Genomic DNA, 16,154 nt, shown 5'->3' on the forward strand with positions numbered 1-16,154 from the left:
TTCTCTCCTTTCTTCCTCCCTCCCTTCCTTCCCTTCATTCCTCCTTCCCTCTCTCTCTCTCTCTTCCTTAATAAGATCAGTGATCCATCACGTCCAGTGCACTGTCTTATGACACCAAGAGAATTTTCATGTCTGATGATAATAATAGCTTAATATTTATTTCTGTAGTATTTTAAGGTTTACAGAGCCCTTCACTTACAACAACCTCATAAAGTAGTTAGTGGAAGTATTATTTCCTCAGTTTTATTAGTTGGAGAAATTGAGAAGCAGAGAGAGGTTAAGTGATAGGATAATTGTCAGAGCCAGGAGTTTAACCCAGATCTCCTGACTCCCAAGTACAGTGTACTTTTCAGTACACCAGGCAATCCCAAATGCTTCCTAGCTTCTTTTAGTAATTCATTTTGGGAAGGTCATCCATGGATTTGATGTGTTTTTTTTCCTTGGTAAAATCTGCTAAAATTTAAAATAATTTTCTGCCATACTACATCTTGTGGGTAATAAATTTCATAAACATACTCCTTGCTGTGTAAAAGATCCTTCTTAATACTAAAAGTACCTCTTTCAAACTACAAAGGGTGTCCTATAATTCTAGTACTGTAAGATGTAGTGAACCAGTATAGTTGACTGTGACTCTGTCCTTACTGATTGTGTTTAACTTCTTTGTCAACATCTTCCCTGGTTTTCCTTATTTTTCTAATTTGTCTCATGTGGAATCCTTTCTCCCCCTCGTTTTTGTTTCCCTTTTCTGAATTTCACTATCTTAATTATGTCATTTTAGAGACCTATATGCCTCCCTTGGATGAAGCATATCAAGCTTGCTTGTATAAAGGCAGGGTGATGTTTTTCTGTTTAGTTTCAGTTCATTCTTTCAATAAACCTTTATTAAGCACCTACTATATACCAGGCATTGTGCTAAGCTAAGAAAAGACACAAATGATAGTCCCTACCCTCAAGGAGCTTACAGTCTAATGGGAGAGACGACATGCAAACAAATATACACAAAGCAAACTCTATTCAAGATAAATAGGAAATAATAAACGGAGGGAAGACACTGGAATTAAAGTTCTTTAGAAGTGACAGTAATCTATGTTGATGTTTGTTATTTTATGTATGTCTCATTCTTTTGTGTGTGTTAACTTATTTAAATAAGTCGGAATGGTGTTAACCTCAATTATGTTCTGTACTTTCCTATTCTTATATTTTCTTTTTCTTTGTTATTGATTTTTGTCTTTCTTTTAACCAGTAATTGCTGTGATATATGTGGATAAAATGATTGGGAAACAATTTCCACATTAACATCTAATCACTTCCTTTCTGTTACAGTATCAGTTTCATTTTTCTGATTTTATGGGGTACTTGTCATTTGTTGCCCCTCCTGATTATCTTCTTAAAGAAAATATTCATAAGCTATGCAAGTGGGACTTCTATATAGTATACAGGTCTTTGTCTTGTTACACTAGAACCATGTTTACCAGCATATTTTTGCCTTCCCTCTTCCATGTTCATTTTTTCATTGAAGTCACTGAATATTAAAGTGTATGTTGATTTTAATTTTAAGGATCCATTGAGGTATGCAGAATTTCTCTACCTCTACATTCGTTCTACAAAAGAATTTGATGTGTCACCCACAGTTATCTCCCCGTTAGGTTTTTGTGTGAGCTTGTCATTAGTACTGCTATACAAGATAACTGAATAGCCTAAGAAGTGCTGTTTCTTCTTGCCTTTGTATGTAGCCTAAAGACCATCATTACCTTTTGCCTGGTGCCTTGGTCTCCCTGCTTTCTGTTTCCTTTGTCTGCGATCCCTGGCCCATACAGTTGCACAAGTCTTAGATGCTGTGGGGTATCTAGCCTATAGAGAAATGGCTTTGAGGTCAGGAAGAACTAAATTCAGTCCCACTTATAATGTATACTTACAGTGTGACCACAGATGAATTATATACCTCTTCATTGTTCCAGAAATTTCTCAGCTTATAAAGTTGCAGAACCTATTTGCTTTGGTAGGAGTTTTCTGACATAATTTTATTACACCAGTAAAATCACAGGTCTAGATCCCCTCTGCTCCTCTCCAAAAAAGCACAGGTCAGATCATGGCAGCATCCTCCTTAAAAATCCTCAGTAGCTGTTTGCTGCCCTTTGGACAAAATACAAACTTTTTAGCTTAGCTTTTAAAGCTCTTCGAAATCATATTTCCACTTACCTTTATAGACTTATTTAGTATTATTCATTTCCACACAATCCCTTCCAGCTATATTAGCCTACTGATTGTTCCCCTGACTTAATCTATCTCCTGCTTCTATACATATCCCATCGCTCATACCTAACATGCCTTCCTCCTTTCCACCGTATAGAATTCTGACATTCTTCTAGACCAGAAAGTTTGTTTGTGTCATGAACCCTGTTGGTGAAACGTATGGGTCGTTCAGAATAATGAGGGCTTTTTATTCGTATTTGAATGGAAGGAAATGCTAAATTTCTGTTACAGGTAATAAAATTAAAGATGTGATTATTTTTCCATCTGATTACCAGACTCACGGCGACCGCTTTTGGGTCCATGGACCCCTTGTTAAGAATTCCTCTTCTAGACTCAGCTTAGGTGTCGCCTCATAAACAAAGCTTTCCCTGACCCACCAAGATGCTATTCTTTCTCCCTCTTCAAGTTTCTTGAATTTGCTGATCTGCAGACATCTTGTTTTACCCCCAGTATAATGTCAGTTCCTTCAGGGGAGGGTTTGCTATCTCCAGTACTTAGCCTGTTGCCTTGCATATTATAGATTTAGCGCTGGATTTCGGTTTACAACCCCTTCATTTTCAGATAAAGAAAATGAGTCATAGAAATGTTAAGGGATTTACCTGGGATGAGTGGTGTCACACAACCTGTAGATATGGTTGAATCCAGAATTTGAACCCAAATCTTACTGCCTCCATAGTCCATACTGTACCTGTTTGCTAAAAGAAATTTAAACCCAGATGTAGTGAGTTGTTAATGAGTCAGTTCATGGTAGGTGCCCTCATTTTTTCTCAGTGTCCTAGAAGGTGAATCTCTCAGCAAACTGTCACCTACTTTGTCAAAAGCAGCAATTATATTGTATATATATAGCTATTTTCCCTTGTGACAGGAAGTGCTCAATTTGGGACATGTTGGGCATTGTGTATATCTAAAAATGACTAATGTAAAAACAAAAGGTATGAATAAATCCTCTTCTTTTTGAATAAGTAGGAGGTGAAATCATCTGCTGTAAGAGAAGAGAATGAATAGTAGGGGTTTAAGGATAGTTTATATGTAGGGAAAATTCCATAAGGGAATTATATAATTCTGATATGATAATCTCACATATTTACCAAAGGCACCAAATAGTATTTAAAATACTGGTAAGTGTTTTAAAGATATGCCATTTGTTTGGCTTTTAAATTTAAGTTGGCTCAGGAACTGTCTTATGCTCTACTTCTTAGCTATTTCCAATAAATCTTGATAATTAGCCAATCAGCCAAAAAGGCAATAATGTTTGAGAAAAATTTTCCTTTGGTGTGGATGATTAAGATTTTGAAATACTAATTGCCATTTGTGCAAGCATGTGCTTTTTAAAAATTAAGCTCCTTCAGGAAGTCTTTAACAAACAACCGTATAATCTTTCATCTCTTTATAAATGAATCTTCTGCTAAAGCTGTACTTCAGTGACTCATGGAATAGAGGTGATCGTCAGTTCTCAGTGGCTGTGCCAGTAGAGTATGCCATGAGCTCATCCAGGTTCTCCTAAGCTAAAGAAAGTGTGGTTTTAGCAATACATTGTGTCTGTTTTCTGAGTTTTTTAACCTTGCTAAATTCAGTACCAAAAGTCTGGCCACGTGATTCGTAAAACCAAAATTTTTGGAGGGGCGGTCATTTTTGTGAAGACTATTCCCCATGTAGATGGTGGTGCTTTCCTCTTAAGGCCATCAGTCAAGAAGCATTTATTAAGGGCCTAGTATGTGTCAGGCAATGAGGATAACAAGGAAGGCATGAAACAGTCTCTGCTTTTGAAGAACTTTGAGTCAAACTGGGAGGGTCAACATGTACTCAAAAGGGAATAGAGAGAGTAGGCACAAGGTAATTTGGGAACAAAGGCTTCTTGTAAAACTGGTGCTTGTGCTGAGGTGTGAAGTTTATGAGAGAGACAAATGAGGGGAGAGTCCAGGCATGGGAGATAGTCAGTATAAAGGCATGAAGATGGAACATGGGTGTCGTGTGTGAGAACAGGAAGGCCAGTTTGGCTGATTGGTAATATGCTTGGAGGAGGGTAGTGTGTAATCAAGCTGGATAATTGAAGTATCTAAATGGAACATCTCACCGTGGTCCAGATTAGTGAAGAAATTATTGATTAAAGTATATAAATGAAACATTTGGGTATATTCGGTGTCAGTGAGGGAATTATTAACTTTTAAGGAAGGGAAAAAAGAGGTAGGGGGAAATCACATGATAGAGTATCTTATGACCCTGCCTGACCTGTTTACTGAGGACCCCTTTTCAGTACATGATGATAAGTAGAATTTCTCTAGAGGAAGACTTTACTCACACAAAAAGGTTGAATTTATAATAATTACTGGGTCGCAGTTTGAACAAGTGAATGTGTATTTTAGTAAACATTTAGTGTCTTGGTGTAGATATCTTTATCAAAGGTAATTCTCAAAAAATTAATATAAAATTAAATCCCAAGTGATTTGGTGAACTCTAAATGGGGATGTCATACTTTTAGAATAGTTGATATTTTTAGTAGTCAAACTGTCTGCATAATTGAAGGACTTAAATTTCTTGGAAACCTTGTCTTGCCTAATTAACATAGTATTACATGAGTAGAATTTTAGAAATTTTCAAAATTGATGCCCTCATTGATTATGAACCTTTGCTAATGACTATAATATGTGATTTATTTATGTACTTAGTATATGTAAAAGTTCTAGTTATCTTTTTAATAAATTTTTGAGATCTTATGAGAACTTCTGTTCAATTGTACTTAAAGTAATTTCCATACCAGTTAAAAGGTCATTGGTGTCATAATTCATCATTAACTTGAAGTTGATTTACTTTATTTCTTTAGCACATGATACTGATGGAAGATATGCTCAAAGACTTTCTTCTGGGAGAACATCTGCTATTGGTTGGTAACCAGGTGAGTTTAAGCAACTGTGGTTATCTCTGGTTCTCTATATGCTGATTCTTATAGAGATTTGCTTGCTCTTAAAAATTTAGAACAGAAACAAGTATTGTGTTTAAGTGATTTATTCTAGGGAGCCCACAAAGAGCCCCAGAATCTTCATGTATAGAACCCCAACATAGAGACAACCACCATCCAGGAAACTCCTTTGAGATACATCTAAACGTATGTGAAACACATACATTCCCTTGAAAGGAGAGGGATTTCTGAAGGTTCTGAAAATGTACGAAAACAATATTAATGAATCCTAGGGAAAGGGCACAGTGCTGTCATCCCAATAGCACTTGATTGTCAAAAACAAAAATTGTATTTCTATTATGATAATAAATGTGTATATAGTACTTTAAGGTTTTTAAAACACGTTTCATCCATTATTTCATTGGATCCTCACAGTAACCTGGTGAAATAGGTGTTGCATGAATTATTGTCCCTTCAAGTAAGGAAACTGAAGCTGGACTCATCCATAGTCATCTTTTTAGTGTCAGTGGCAGGATTTGAAATGAGGCTGTCATGACTAGAAGCTTCATGACTCCTTATGCCACACTGCCCTTCATAGGTACCTTTACATTATAATAATAAGACTGCTGTGCAGCATGGTGCCTTTGTTACTTAATTGTGTGTAAACCTTAATAAGTCCCTTTTACCTCTAAGCCTCATTTCTAGGCTGAGGGCACCAGAATAGAAGGTCTTTCAGCTCCAAAACTCATGATCCTCTATTTTGACCCACAACATAAAGGTACTAGGATGGACAGAAACATGCATAAGACATTGTCCTGGTGCTCCTGAAGCAAATCTTTTGGCAGATGCATTGTTCCCTACGATGACATCCATTCCCATATGGGCCAAATCTCTCCTTTTAAAACCTCCCATGTTTATCCAGGCAGCCTTTTAATATGAAGTGACTGAAAGTGGATTCAACATGGAGGCTGAGAGTAGAGAGGTAGTAATAGGTAGGGTTGGTGAATTGTATGGGTTGGATTCACTGAAGACACTGGACCTTAGGAAGATGGGCATTGAAAGGAGCTGCATGACCAAGAGTTCAGGAAGTGAACCCTGAAAGGCCTTTGGGGGAAAAGTTGAGGACCCTGTCTCCTTATAATGTCAGTGACTTCCCTGTCCTCTCTGATGAGGATATAGTTAAGTAATGATTAGACTGGAGATCGATGCTGAGACCTGATCGAGACCAATACCTAGTGGCTGCTTGATGTGGTAATTGTCACTGGATGAAATGAGGGGCTCACTTCAGTGCAGCCTTAACTTCTCTGAAAGTTAAGCACTTCTCTCCCATTTTGCTGTGTAAACCAGTTATGCTACTGCAAAGTAGAATCTATGTTACTTCATTTTGTAGTCATGTTTCTAGCAGGTTCTCACTATAACATAGAGAAATTGATTTTTTTAATATGTTGTCTCACCCTTAAATGGCACATATAGCCAAGTTAATTTAGTAAAAATCTAGTCAGATTTAGGTGGTTGGTTGGCAGATAAGAAAACGTCTAGATGATTAAATTTTTAAAAATATACACAACTGACCAAATGTTTTGAATTATCCCTAGCCTCAGAATTGTTTTAAATTCTAGGAAGGTTTTTGGTTTGTCTCTTCTTTATAAGATAGTAATATAGAGCCAAGATGGTGGAGAAAAGGCAGGGATTCACCTGAGCTTACCCTCGAACCCCTCCAAACAACTTTAAATAATGCCTCAAAACGAATTCTGGAGCAGCAGAACCCATAAAAGGATGGGGTGAGACAATTTCCCAGCCCAAGACAAGTTAGAAGGTCAGCAGGAAATGTCTGTTTAACAAGGGTGAGAGTAGAGCCTGTTCAGTGCAGGCTGCCCCTAGCAAACCAGCAGCAGGCCTTGAGGGTGACTAAATCTGTGGTAGCAGTAACAGTTTCTGGACCACTCAGTCCACAGACAGTACAGGGCTCAGACAACTGGTCAGAAGGAGGTTACAGGGCTCCCTGGTGGCAGGACTCAGTTGTATTGCCCATACTTGGATGTGGGTCACAGTCCTGGTGCTGCTTCCCATCTAGAGTAAACAACAAAATATCACACTTAAACAGATACTGTTATATACGAATGAGAGCAGAGACTTGACATCATTATCACTGCGACTGGATAGAGAAGTATTACTGTACAAGTAAGGTGTAACATTTTCCTAAACATCTTTTCCAGTCTGGGATGCTAAGCAGAGCATCCATTTACCTGTCCTTCTTCTCACTTGATTTGCTGCCTAGCTTTCCTTCAGTTTCTGCATGCTGTAGTGTAGGAGTAGGAAACTGTTTTCAACACCCCACTATGAGAAGGAAAATGAGATGAGTTGATGAAAGTACTATAGATTTTACTATCTTGTATTTATGTGTAAGAGCAAGAACAAGGCCAACAGAACTATCCCCATTTAACTGTAGAGGAGCTGTTACAATATCCAGACCCAAGCCGATTGTTCCTGCCATGGGACCAGATTAGGATTTGGGGGATGGAGGGCTGCCAAGCCCTCTATTTTGCATTCTGTGCCTTTTCAATCACATTTCCATTGGAGTCCAACTCATTTGGAAGTCCTCATTTCATTTGTATGTGCTACTTTGTAATCACTGACACATATGTTCCTTCAAAAGCCTTGACAAATGCCCTGGTTCATTTCTTCTCCTTGATTCTGAATCTCTTTCCTTGCACCTTCAGAAGTGATACTGATGTCCCTTCGGTAGCCTTGAAAAAAGCCCTGGTTCATTTCTTCTCTCTTCTTGATTCTGAATCTTTCTTTCCTTGCACCTAATTTCCCCAAATTTGCCTCCTTAGTGATCTGAAAGAAGAAACAAACCAAAAAAAGCAAAGATGGGGGGAATGGTTTAGGATTTGTGACATTAGATTCCTGGTGTGAGAATAGCATTTACATATAAAGTGACAGCCATCTGGAAACACAGAAGTGCAAAATCTCTTTACATGATTCTTTTTTAAGTACAGTGAACCATTATACATGTTCAGTAGTACTCCTTTTCTTTGTGGAATATTAGATGATTATCACCCAAAAATCTACCTCGGAAGAAAGCTTTGGATACCTGACCTAATATTCAACAATCAATCTACAAGCATTTGTTAAGTGCTTGCCTGCTGTCTATGAGACCAAAAAGACATATTATGGTGTAGTGGCAAGATACTGGGCCTGGGAACCAGAAAGACCTTGTTTAAGGCCTACATCAGACATACTGACTGTATGACCCTTGGCCAGTCACAGCACCCTCTCAGTGCTCTAACCCAGATAGAAGTAGGGGCCACTGCATAAAGGTCTCTGCAGGCAGCCTATTGACTTGGTTCTAAAATGTGATATTATTATGTTTTGTTGCATTTTTATTTATTTTGTTAAATATTCCCCAATTACATTGTAATCTGGTTTGGGCTGCACTCAGGAGTGTTGTGGGTCCCATGAAACCTGGAGGCCCTGGGTATATGACACCTCTGTTTTAAGCAGTCTATAGGACTAAGTTGCAGAGAAGGTGCTGAGACCTTCATAGGTTGAGGGAGTCCCCTAGATCAATGAAATCTAGTCCTTATTTCTATCCCTCTGTGTGTGAGGCCTTGTGCTAGCCAAAAATGAAATCGTCCCTACCCTTAAATAGCGTAGATTCTGTAAGATAAGCTGTTGGTAGTTTGTTTCAAATTATAATGAATGCTCTTTAAAAATGAAACTGTCATTAGATAGATATAGACTATTTTGTTGTCTGTTTGCAAACTAGGAACTGGCAGAAGGCCCTGGAAGGAGCTTTCTAAACAGTGTTAAAGTTGTAAATTTAGATGTGCTTGGTAAGATTCCTCTATTACCCATGGCAACATGTAGAATGAAGGAATTAAAAAGAACAACTGTTGTCTCTGAGGTATTTCAAACCCAGCCACACCTTTTCCTCAGATAACACCATCCTTTTGGGGAATCGGCAACATTGGCTGAGATTCACGTGTGCTGGGCAGCTAAAAGCTTTACAGGCTGGTATAGATCACATGAGAAAATATTGAATTGGAAAAAAAAATCTGGCAGCATGTATCTTATTTCAGCAAAGTAATATTCAAAGTTCTCTTCTCCTTTGTACCATGAAATAACCTTTTGAGTGGGGTTGATGGCCTGGAACATGGCCCTTCCAGGAAGTCGAGCACAACTACTGCCTTTGGGCAAAATAGGAATGAAGGATCACCCCTAAATTATACCTCAAATGGCCACCTAGTTATCCTGGTAAATATCAGAGAACCACAGCAGTAGAAGAGGAGTTCATATTATTTTCCACCTGCTGTAATTACAGCAGCACTTAGGCCTTTATACAAATTACTATTTTCACGCTGTTCCTGATCATAGCATTGCTTTCTATTTATTTCATGCACACTGTAAGGGGGAAAAGAAGAAATGGTCATTTTTCCTGGGGAGAGTCTTTCTCCTCTTCCCCAAATGCTTCCTCCAAAATAAACACTCTGTCTTTCTCTTTCTTCTGTAAATGTTTCCCATTTGATTTCATTAAATGTTCACATTTGAAAAATAAGAGCTTTTCTTTACATTTTCACTCGGGGCTATAGATTTTATCTTTGTAATCAAAATGTTTTTTTTTTTCCCTTGACTTACTCTAGTAATAGACAGATTTTTTTTTTATTTTTATTTTTTTGCTTTTAGGCAATTGGGGTTAAATGACCTGCCCAGGGTCACACAGCTAGTAAGTGTCAAGTGTTTGGTCAGAGGTCAGATTTGAACTCAGGTCCTCCTGACTTCAGGGCTGATGCTCTATACAGTGCACCACCTAGCTGCCCCTGACAGATTTTTTTAGTACAAGAAAAAATACTAGTTCATGAGCAGAGTTCGTCTAATATTTCTAATGCTTTTTTCCCCCTATATGGTGATTTAAGCTTATTTTATTACAAAGCACCTGTAGTAAGCACATTTAAAAATAAATATGTTGATTCTTAGTAGAAGCAAATCTATGTATAGATTACTGTATAATTAATTCCTAATATATAGCAAAAATATGAACTTTGTACTTTGGTGATATAAAACATTGAAGTAACTTAAATTTACTTTTTAAGTAACTGTTTCCAATAATAAATGATAATTTTTAAACCATTTTCATTCCAGTAAAATAGGTTTTACCAACATTTTTTAGCCAGTATTCCTTTTATAATCTCACTAATTATTAGCTAGTTGTTTGAATGAATTTTTGTAATTCATTTCTTTCATTATAAATCACAAAGGTTTTTTATCCTTATCAATCCACTCCTTTCCCATCAAGTAATAAGCCATGTTCTGCTTTTCTTACTAAATGCCTTTTCCAATACCTGTTCTTCATATTTTTGTCTTTGTTATTTTACCCATTCTCTTCCCATGGTATCTTCTGATCTGTGAATGCAAGTAGCAGTCCCAGAAAGCACTGCTTTAATCACTTCCTGCTCTGTTGGCAGCTAGATGGCTGAGTTCTAATCCTGCCTCATACTTCCTAGCTATGTGATCATAGGCAAGTCCTAAACTCTCTTAGCCTCACTTTCCTCATCTGTAAAATGAGCCAGAGAAGGAAATGGCAAATTGCTCTAGTATCTTTGCCAAGAAAGAATTGGACACGACTGAAAACAACTAAACATCAACAAAATTTAACATATATGTACACGTCTCTGTGTGTGTGTGTGTGTGTGTGTGTGTGTGTGTGTGTGTATGTGTGTGTGTAAAACAATGAATCAACTCCAAGAATCATTCCTAATTTTGAAAACAGAAGAAATAAACAGACCAAAGTGTTAAACATAATAAGAGTTAACAGAGCTAAGCAGTGGTAGGTATTTGTTTACTCCATTTTGGTAAGTTCACCACAGGTGAAAATGGCCTGCCTGGGTTCCTCTTTTTATCAGTCGTTAGGAATTTTGATAAATTGTACAAGGAGTTTCTGGAAAATATTTAGGTTATCTTCATCCATTGCCTAATTTTAGTCTCTGAGTGATGATATTCTTGTCCTCTTAAACTGTTTTTTGCCTTAACTTCAGATAGGCCCAAAAAGTCATTTTATGCTGTATGGCTTTTTTTCTGATGCCTTTATTTAATTTAGTTTAACTGGAATATTAGCACACAGTTTACTTAGCTAAACGTATTTATTTTAATATTTCTTCTATTTACTGCAACATGCTTTTTATAACTTGGTCATTTCACATGCAAATGTGATTTTCTCTTTTTATGATGCTGTACTATAGTTGAAATTATTTTGAAACAGTTTTATTATTTAAATATTAAACAAATGTCTCTGAAAGATAAAAATCATCATTGCTTTTCATATTTTATGGAGTTTATAAGTTTTGTTTTCAATTCTGGTAACTCATGTAGCTTCTATAGGCAAAAGGTAGAGATTGACCCATTCTCCACCTTTTTTCTTATTAGTTCAAACTTGATCTGTTTGCTACTGCTGTCAATGTTAAAGGAGTCCTTAAAGTGCAAAACCTACCTTATGTCATGACAATTCTCACTTGCCAGAGTTTATACTTATTTTTTCTCATATTCCTAGTGTTGATGCTGTACTTAATAAACCACAGTTAATCTAGAACTTTTTGCAGTTTGCACCCATTTCTCAGAAATACTTTGTAACTATAATGGATTGTTTTTATGAAGTAATCCTTATAAAAGCATTATTTATTCCTGCAACTGAGTCTTGCACATTCTTTAGACATACATGACTCCCTTTTAGCAGTCCAGGAAATAGGGTTACCTGTATAAACTGTTTCCTAACTAGTGATCCACCTCTTTAAAATTCAAGAATCACTGAAGGATCTGTACTGTGTTCATGTGAAAAGGTTATTTTACCTGAGATTACAAATCTCTCCAAAGCTCCCCGTTTCTGTCAGTGACAGTGCCATTCTTTCAGCCTCAGGACTTGTGTTATAGAATGAACAGTAAATTAAATTTCGTTAAAGAATTTTGCCACCTAGTGGCTCAGGTCTGAGTCTGGACCATAGTAGGTCTTAGCAGGGAATCATTCCTAATCTAAAGGGTACACAGAAACAATTCTGAGACTGAATTAGGTACAGTAGTAGGGTAAGCAATGTGATCCCAGCCACTAATTAGCTATGTGACCTTGTACCAGCCATGACTTCTGTGACCTGCACTTTTCCCGTCTATGAAATGGGAGGCAGGAAGAGGGTGTAAACTAAATGCTATCTAAAAATCTCTTGTAGTTCCAGTAATTTTATATTTCTCTTCATTTATATTTACCATCTAGTTCCCTAAGATTATAATTCTGTTTTTAAAAAAATAGCTCCTGATTGAAAAGGAAGCCATACCTATCATGAAGAAGCAAAACTTCAAATCCATTCTTTCCTTTTATTGCAGTATAATTTTTTTACCCATAATTAGGAAAAATTATTTATTGCCTATGTCTTTTTAGGATAATGAATTACCAAATGACTGAAGTTTCCAAGTAGTTTTTAGTGAAGTGGTCATGGCACGTTTTCTGCTTCTAAAAACTCTGTTCCTAAAGGAAGAGTCATAGTAGTACTTTCCTAGATTCAAACGGCCTTTCTAAAATGAAAACTTAAATACAGAAAATTTACTTTGATTTAAGGGAGATTTCATATAAGCAGTTTCATCTAGAAAAAAAGTATTAATTGCTAATTATCACACAGAACCCAGCTTCTGAGTCTATCCTTAGACCCCATCTTCTGCCATGGCCGTACATAGCTGCTTGTTAAAATCCCACCTTTCATCAGCTGTGTTTTACCTCTAAGGTTGGAACTTTGAAAATGGGAAATAGCAGGGGGGTGGATTCCATTTTTAATCTGCTCCTTTCTGTTTCCTACAAAAAGACAGCACCTTCTCTGCATCTGCATGTGGTAAGGAAATAAGAGTAGTTCTAGAAAGAACATGTACAGTCATTTTTTTTTAACACAGGTTATGGTTTTATCTTTCCAGGCTTTTGAAAGTTTGGAATAAGGATAAAATGTTGAAAAAGAAAAATGTCATGATAGTTACCCTTTTGTAACTGAAAATGACACTTTGAAGGTTTTGTATTTTGACAAGAAAATGGATTAGAATGACTCTCATTAGATGTTCACTTAATTCTTCCTGATGCAGTATTTGCTTGAAGTAGTTAATATCTACACAACTATTATTGTTTAGAGCATGAAATTAGATATAGGAACTACCAAATTCAGTATGAAAGTTTTTTTGTAGAAATTTGAGCAGTAAGATAGACAGTGTGGGTGGTATAGTGGAAAGAGAGCCAGCCTTTGAATCAGGAAGACCTGGTTTCAAGATCCACCTCTGTGGATCACTTTTGCTGTGTCTCCCTAGGCAAATCACACCCTCTTAGTGGCCTAGGAAACTCTCTAATCCATAAATTGCAGACAAAGTGCCAGTCTGTATTTGTAGAGGGAATATGCTCACCCGGGAATTCCCTAGACCAGTGAAATCACAAATGTGTATACACCCCTTCAAAAAAAGGTGAAGCAACAAAATAAATGTGGAAGTGGTAAAATGTGGAGGTTACATGTATATTATTGTATTTGCAATAGAAAACTTCTTATTTATGTTGCCAGTATAATTTACTCTTGCAAATCTATGAAGTTTGTATTTTCAAAAAGGATTCTAATATAGAAAAAATTGAGGTTTGCTTTTGTGACAGACCTTAAATATAAAAACATATATTTACATTTTTCTGTTTAATTACAGGGGGTAGGAAAAAACAAGATTGTTGACAGATTCCTTCACCTGCTTAACAGACCCAGAGAATATATTCAGCTACATAGGTAAGAGGATAAATTCACTAACCTATTAAACTTCTGTTCCTCTCCCTAGACAATTTAAAACTACTTCCTTAAAGACCCATTTTATTAATCTTTTTTTCCATTCTTATTGTATTTAGTTTTACCTTCCCTGTAAGGAAATGAAAGCCCATAAAATTTGCTTTTAAAATAATAGATGCTTTTGTAAATAATAATTAACAGATACTATGGGGACAGAGACTGATGAGCATTACATTCAACAGAAAAGCATTCAGAGAATAGACATCATTTTGATTTTAGGCAAAAAACATAAATGAATTTCAGTCACATAAAAAAATGTATCATAAACCTGGGGTGTGTTGGTGGGGGTGGGGGAATGTGGTAAGAGTGTACGTCTTCTTTTTAAAGCACTTGTAGATTATTCATTTCTCTGTTGAGTTAAGGGGCTGATTCAGAGCTGTTTATTAAATGAGTTTGATTCTCCAGGCTTTGATGTAATTTACAGAAAATCAGTGGCGATTTTTTTCCTCTGTGGGCCAAAGAACATTGAATCTGGATTTAGAGTTAGAGGCCGTGAGTTTAAGTCCTACTTTTGAGGCTTGCTATCCATGTGACCTCGGAGAAGTTATTTAATGTCTCCCAGGGCTTCACTCTCCTAATCTGTAAAATGAAGGGATTGGATTAGAGGTACCTTCTAGGTCCAGAGCTAGGTCTATAAAACAAATAAACAGTATGGTTCAGTTCTGTGCTATAGCCAGTTAAAGAGAAAGAAATAGAAGAAAGAGAAAAAAATTGAGACAGAAATAGATTTGTAAAACCAAAATGAGGGAAAGTATGAGAAGGGAATAAGGGGAGGAGAGAGAAAAGGATAGTGCTTGAAAAGAGGAATAGCAAATGTAGCCAGACTCTGGACTTAACTTTCCCAGATCCCAGGCACACTAGCACCTTGGTTCCCCGGAGCAGAACTACCTCTTCCAGCAGTGGCAGGGCTTGAGGTGACAGCATTAGAAAGACACTTGCCACTCCCTCGGGTTCCTAGGGGCAGTAATGCAGATTTGGGAAGTTCTCCTCCATGTCACTTAACTAATGGTTGAGGAACATGGTATATTTTGGAACTGGCGGCCAATTTAAATAATTTCAGCCAAACTGAATTGGAAAATTCTTAGAAAATGAGAAGCTTATAAACTAAGGTCACTGAGATTATCTACAGTTGTAAAGCTAGTGGCTTAGTGGCTAGAACTTCTTGAAGTCAGGAATACCTGAGTTCAAATCCAGCTTCAGCTTTTGCTAGTTATGTAACCCTGGACAAGTCACTTAACCTCTGTTTGCTCAATGGTAAAATGGGGATATTAATAGCACCTGTCTCCCAGGGTTGTTACAAGGATCAAATGACAACGTATTTGTAAGAAGTGCTTAACACAGTGCCGTGCCTCACACAGAGTAGGTGCTATGTAATTGCTTATTCACTTCCCTCTTCAGTCTGACTACAAACCACACATTCTGGGACTTACTTAATAGTAGCTACACTGATTTTAGCAGGAGATACGTAAGGGCTGATTTCTGCTTCTGGTATTATTTTTGAGAGATTATTGAGCTGCAGGGTACTATATAAGTTCCATTTTTAAGCTTTTTACAGGCTACAGAATGACTGTTTTGTTTTTACTTTTAGGTCATTTTATTCTGTTTATTCCTGCCACTTAATGGTTTATTATTGCTGCTTTGGTGGTGTTTTAAAAATGCATTTAACTGTTTTAATGAATGTTGTTTTGTTATATTTATATATACAGTGTTACTGAAGAGTGTAATTTTGTAATTCCAATATAAAATATTGACTAAATATATATAATTTTATAAATTGTTATTATATTATCTTTAAATACTGTATTACATATAAATGTATTTTAATTGAACATTTTACACAAATGAGTCAGAATACTAATGATCTTCCTAAAATAGTCTCAGAAGTAGAAATTAGGGCAGCTAGGTGGTACAGTGGATAGAGCACTGGCCCTGGAATCAGGTGGACCTGAGTTCAAATCCAACCTCAGACACTTAACACTTACTAGATATGTGACCCTGGGCAAGTCACTTAACCCCACTGCCTAACCCAAAACAAACAAATAAACAAAAAAGAAGAAGTAGAAGTCGGCTCTTTTGTCTCTCCTGCCACAGTCAGTGTATTTACTATTAAACCAGGTCCATAAGATCTGCTTTGTATCTAGATTGAAGAACTATAGATAGTC

The 16,154-nt window shown here is 36.8% G+C and overlaps 1 protein-coding gene across 2 annotated transcripts in view; it reads left to right on the forward strand.

Moving 5' to 3' along the window:
* The window catches only part of VWA8 (von Willebrand factor A domain containing 8), a 391,323-nt gene that overhangs the window by 176,466 nt on the left and 198,703 nt on the right, over window positions 1–16,154 (forward strand). For both annotated transcript variants that reach the window (XM_020977001.2, XM_020977000.2), the window contains exons 20-21: window positions 5,075–5,146; window positions 13,859–13,935. In XM_020977001.2, the coding sequence (XP_020832660.1) occupies window positions 5,075–5,146; window positions 13,859–13,935 (149 nt within the window). The remainder of the gene's footprint in view (window positions 1–5,074; window positions 5,147–13,858; window positions 13,936–16,154) is intronic.

Source organism: Phascolarctos cinereus, unplaced genomic scaffold, assembly GCF_003287225.1.
Source record: "Phascolarctos cinereus isolate Bilbo 61053 unplaced genomic scaffold, phaCin_HiC Scaffold_7;HRSCAF=346, whole genome shotgun sequence".
NCBI lineage: Eukaryota > Metazoa > Chordata > Mammalia > Diprotodontia > Phascolarctidae > Phascolarctos > Phascolarctos cinereus.